The following is a 5830-nucleotide window of genomic DNA, read 5'->3' as shown; positions in this document are numbered from 1 at the left end:
GCTTACTACCTGTATGAGCTTCATCAACTGTAAAATGGGCATAACAATAGTAGCTTGCCTCCTAGGTATTAAGATTAAATGAGTTTATGCTAGTGATGTGCTTAGAACAGCATCTGGTGCTTAGTGTCAGATATTATTATGGCATGTATACTTGGTGTTAAATGTTGGTGTTAAACGGTCTCATTAAATATTTGTCCTTTTGCCAGTAACAGTCATGGGGATGGGCCCATATCTGACTTGTTTTCCATTTCTATTGTATCTCAAATATCTAGCTCACTGCTTGCCATGTAGTGGGTACTTATTAAATAATTTTGAAAGAATAAATGAATCTATATACTGCTAATAATTTAAAGAGAAACAGTATATGATGAATGTTTCTCCACTTTATTCTCTTTAAAAGTTTCCTGTTTAATTAAAGAAAAAAAAAAGGACAGATTTTATTTGCAAAATACATTGACACCTTTCCATAGCAACATCCTATAACATGACATTCAATAGAACCAATGAGTTATACTCAATATAGAAGGGAATAATTATTATGATCATTTGGTATATTGTAAATGTTATACTGACTGTTGGTCTGACAACTTGGGTATGAAGCATGTATGTTTCTTTCTTTTTCTCATTAACTTTGTCATATGCTGCTATTTTTCTAGGGAAAGCAACAAGGCATAATCGAGGGAGAGTTTGCTATTTGTATTAGTTTATATCATGGTTATGAATTATTGCAGCAAATGGGAATGAGATCATTATATTTCTTCCTTTGTGGAATTATGGATGGAACCAAAGGTAAATTATATGAAATTATTTAAAGAAATAATGACATTATTTTGGTTATAGACATATGTTGAACAGTTTGGATTACTTAAAATGCCTTAATTTAAAAATCAGTGGAATAATTATATAACATGGCCATGTTTCCTTGTTTTAGATAAATTGCTGGAAAAAAGAAAGCCATTCATTAATACATATGTGAAGGTGAAACTGGAAAAAGTCGCTAGTTTTCATGTTTAAATTTGAAAAACTTGTATTCGTTGCTAAAGTTTAATTTCTTTTTAATAAATATTAAATTTTGATTAATGTTATTATTAAGTTTATTTATCTGGAAACCTTTTCTTAATTTCTGAAGGAATGACACGGTCAAAAAATGAACTTAGCCGAAATGAGGACTTCATGAAACTCTATAATCATCTAGAGTGTATGTTTGCAGGTACACGTAGTACTTCAGCATGTGGTAGATCTACTATCCAAAAAGGTCTGGTTTTTCATTTAAAATTATGTATTGTGGTGTTTTTCTTTCTCAAGGTTAATTTTGAAATTTTGTTCCATTGATGCACATGTCTACATTATCTATAGTTGCTTATGTTTCTGTAGCAACAGACCTGTTAAATGCCTATAGATTTTATTCTTTAAGTTGGGATTAATATATATTCAAGTTTAAAGTTTATAAATTTTAAACAAGTTTATAAATTTTAAACATATAATGTTAGTGGTTGTTCCTGGTAGTGGAAATTCTCCAGAACCAGCAAAAACTAATTTATAGTTTAACTAAATGTGTATTTTTGCCTTTTTGCTTTGCTGCCGATTCCTGTTTGGATTCTCTCTCAGACTAAAATTTTCATAAAAATTCAAAGTTCATTTTACCATAAGACTTATGTGCTACCTAGATGCTACTTTTTAAATAAAAAGAAAAAAGTAAGTTTTAATATATGTAGTTTGAAAAGGATAACTTAATATACATTAGTGTAATTGAATATGGAAAAATATGTAATTTGTTTTTTTTTTGCAGGAGATAAAGATAAAACTTTTATTTATAGTCATCCAAAGTTAAAGAAATTAGAAGAAGTTGTAGTCGAACACTTCAGATCATGGAATGGTAGGTCGTATTTAGCAGCTTTAAGACAAGACAAAGCTATTGAAATAGCTAAAACTTTAACTCATTAGTTTGGGCTAAGATGTCTTATGGAAAAGTTGGACTTTCAATTACTCTGGATAATGAATATTAAAAAGGTCTGAGACATTTTGGAAGGGAGGGAGAAAGGGGAATGGTGGAAATGTTAAGAATAAGGTATTATATGAAAAAGAAAAGTTAGTTTGGGGTAATAAAGGGGAAGCAGTAAAACATACGGTAGGGAAAAATAAAGTAGGTAAGGAGAAAGAGAGTCATGGAGGAGTGCTGTTTTATGTAACGTGGTGTGAACAAAAGTTCTTTGAAAAGGCATATGGAGGAAACAGACTTTATTGCAGTGAGCAGTTTGCAAACCAGGGAGTAAAATGAAGGTGTGGTCCAGAGAACAAGGGAGGGCTCAGGTTTTATAGCAAAAGTTCCTATCCAGGTGCCCAATCAGGTCTGTTTATACAAATGAAAGATTGGAACTTGCTTAGTTCCGATTGGTCAATACAGCTGAGCCCTGATTGGCCAAGGCAGGTAGGCTCTGATTGGTTGGTTCAGATGAGTTCTGAAAGTTCCAAAGTTAGAAAGGTGCACATTTTGGGGGAACTCAGAGTATGTGTGTGACCTCTAGTCACCAAGTGACTGCTTGGCTCTGTTTTAAATTTAGGCCCAGTTAACCACTTGGGATCCATTTTGAAGGACTGGCTCTCTCAAGTTCACATTTGTTCACAGTGGTTAGAGAACGCCTGTCTGCAGATTGATGTTTGAACTGATTCTTGGTGGAGCTATGGGAGCAAGTCTTGTGGATTTCTAGGGGAGGATCATCCCAGTCAGTAAGAATAACAGATTCAAAGGTCCTGAGCAGTAGGGTACTTGATATGATTTAAGGATAAATAAACAGACCAATGTGGTAAAATAGTGTAAGTGAAGCTAAGAGTGGTAAAGGCAAGAGATAGCCAGAGGCCAGGTCATGTAGGACTTATAGGGCAAATCAGGACTTTGGTTTTTAATTTATGAATGACAGATGAAAGTGGTGTGCACCAAGGCAGTAGTGCAGGTGTTGAGAAGGGTTAGATTCTAGATATATGTTGAAGTTGGAGCCAACTTATTTATTGTATATGTTGATGGATTGGACATAGGCTATGAGAACAGAAAAGGAATCATAGCTGCGTATAAGTATGTGTATATGTTTGCAAATGGTTATATGAGCAAAGAGAAAAGAACAACATAGAAATAAATACGTTAGGTAATGCATATGTTAATTATCTTGATTTAGCCATTCTACAATGTATACGTATCAAAACATCATGTTATACACCATAAATATATATGAACTTTATATTTTTCAATAAAAAAAGAACATAGAGAAGAAAGAGCAAACATGTTAAGATGTTTTTGAGACATCTAAGTGGAGATGTGAAGTAGGCATTGATTGAATAAGTGAATGTGAATCTCAGAAGAATGGTCTGGCTATGATTATATATTTACATGCATATTAATACATTTTGGAGTCATCATCATAAAGGTCATATTGAAAGTTTTAGGAATAGATGTGATTACCAAGAAGACAGTTTAGAGACAGAAGAGGTCCAGAATAGAGTCCTGAAGAATATCAACATTTAGAATTTAGTGGAAAAAAGCCACTAAGGGGTTTGGGGAGGAAACCAGACAAGAAAAGTGCCAGAGAAGCTGAGGGTAGAGACTATTTCAGTAGGAAGAGTGGACTGTGTTAAATTCAGTTAGGACGTATGACAAAATGAACTAAAAAGTGTTCGTTGAATTTGGTAGTATGGAAGTTATTGATTTTCCTAAAAGGAGCTTCAGTGGAATGAAGATAGGCACACTGTGGCTGGTTGAAGGAGATAGGCTTTGCAGTGAAAGCAGCAATTCATCAGTTGGTCAGATACAGAGGCTTAATGCTTGATGCTATGATGATTCAAAGGAGGTTTATCTAGAATAATTTTACTTGCAACAGCTACCTCTTCAAGTCCTATTTTTTGCTTATGTATTGTGAATTAACTTTATACATATTAAGTCATTTATTGCTTAGGGTTGATGAGAAGATTAAGTTAATATATAAAATGCTTAGTGCAGTCACTGGCACACATACGTAATTAATATAATATAGATCATAAGAAGAAAGCATTGTCAAAATCCCAATGAAACTTAAAAACAAAAGAAAACAAATAACAACTGGAAGACCCACACAAATTGCAATTATTAACTAATTTCTATGTACAAAACCATATACTTTACTGTTTCATTTATACATCAGTCCATTTTGGATATGAAGAAACTAAAGCTCAAGGAGATTAAATAACTACCATGGTCACTAATCACCTAGAGAGTAAGTGGCTCAGCCACAAAAATCATGTTCTTATTAGTGCATTCTACTGCCTCCCAAGCATGGAGACATTGGGAGCTTTGGAATTGACTGTAGGGTATATTTTGCAGTTATCTTTGGAAAATTTGAAAGTATGATAGATTCAGGGACAGAATCCATGGCCTGGATTAAGACAGTGTCTTTAGTAAATGGAAAGGAAAGGGAAGATTTATGAAGTTAGTGGGAGCTCCACAGTTCCATGCTTCCCAATGTCTTAGAAGGTAAAGGGAAATAATATGCCTAAATTGAAGGACTGGTCAAAAGTGATTTAGGTAATTCATATTTGACTTGTTTAGGATCTTATTTTATGACAGCCAATGAGAAATTTCGAGCTAAGATTATTAAAATTACTAGAGAATGTAGTAAAAAAAAAAAAAAAGTAGCAAAGGTTTAAGAAGCCTTAAATTATTTATTTATTTTTTAGAGACAGGATCTCACTATGTTACCCAGGCTGTTGTTGAGCTCCTAGCCTCAAGTGATCCTCCCACTTCAGCTTCCTTAGTAGCTAGGACTACAGGTGTGCACCACCTGTATTCTTTTCGAAAGAATTATCATTTATTAGTACATAGTTTCAGGCTTGTCTTTTGAACTAGTTCTTGTCTAAATGCACTTTAAAAAATTTAATTAAAGTATTTTTTGTTTTATAGCTAAAAACTCCTCTGAAAAGAAATGCGATGAGACCAGAGTTATGATCTTCTCTTCGTTTCGAGATAGTGTTCAAGAAATTGCACAAATGCTTTTACAACATCAGCCAGTTATTAGAGTAATGACTTTTGTTGGCCATGCCTCAGGAAAAAGCACGAAAGGTTTTACCCAGAAGGAGCAACTGGAGGTAATCATTTTTGAAGGTGATGAAAATAAAAATAAAATTGATTAGCTTTGGACTTTTTTAACTCACTAGTCAATTGGCTACTTAAAGATAATTTTGTAGCAAAAATGTAAATAAAAATAAGCATATTGAAAGACCATAAAAGTGTTTTATATGGTTTTGAAACTTTTTTTTTTTAAAGTAACGTAAAGTGAGACGGTTAAGCAGCAAGGGTCTGAATCATACTACGTAGGTTGGAATCCTGACTCTGCACTTACAAGTTTCTTTACTTCTTGTCCCTCAGTTTTCCTTACCTATAAACTTCATAGGTAAGGGTTGTTGTAAGCATTAAATGAGATCTTATTGACAGTCATCAATAAATGTTTACTATTTAAGTCTCTTTAATAATTTATTCTAAATAAATAATGAGTTTATCTCTTTTTTTTTTTTTTTTGTTAAGAAACCATAGTGGTTAAGGTAGCCCTATGCTCTGAATAAGAGGTCATAAGTTTTCTAAGTGCTGTGACATTTTTGAGGGAAATTTTAGTCTATTGATTTTTATAAATTCTATATGGGTTTTTTGCAAATTAGCTATATAGGTCTACACTTGGGTAATCACTGACAATTAGGTGTGTCTTTAATGTCTAATTCATTTTGACACATCCTTTTTTTTTTGATTCTGTGGACATTAATAGGTGAGGAATTCTCATTCTTTAAATACCTTTTTTTTTTTTTGAGACAGAGT

The 5830-nt window shown here is 33.0% G+C and overlaps 1 protein-coding gene across 1 annotated transcript in view; it reads left to right on the top strand.

Moving 5' to 3' along the window:
• Window positions 1-5830, top strand: part of FANCM (Fanconi anemia, complementation group M) — a 79294-nt gene that overhangs the window by 24034 nt on the left and 49430 nt on the right. The window contains exons 4-7 of the mRNA XM_012642959.1: window positions 657-789; window positions 1130-1255; window positions 1790-1876; window positions 4925-5109. Of these exons, the coding sequence (XP_012498413.1) occupies window positions 657-789; window positions 1130-1255; window positions 1790-1876; window positions 4925-5109 (531 nt within the window). The remainder of the gene's footprint in view (window positions 1-656; window positions 790-1129; window positions 1256-1789; window positions 1877-4924; window positions 5110-5830) is intronic.

This window comes from Propithecus coquereli, unplaced genomic scaffold, assembly GCF_000956105.1.
Source record: "Propithecus coquereli isolate 6110/MARCELLA unplaced genomic scaffold, Pcoq_1.0 Scaffold191, whole genome shotgun sequence".
Classification (NCBI taxonomy): Eukaryota; Metazoa; Chordata; class Mammalia; order Primates; family Indriidae; genus Propithecus; species Propithecus coquereli.
This window is presented reverse-complemented; position numbering and strand designations above follow the sequence as displayed.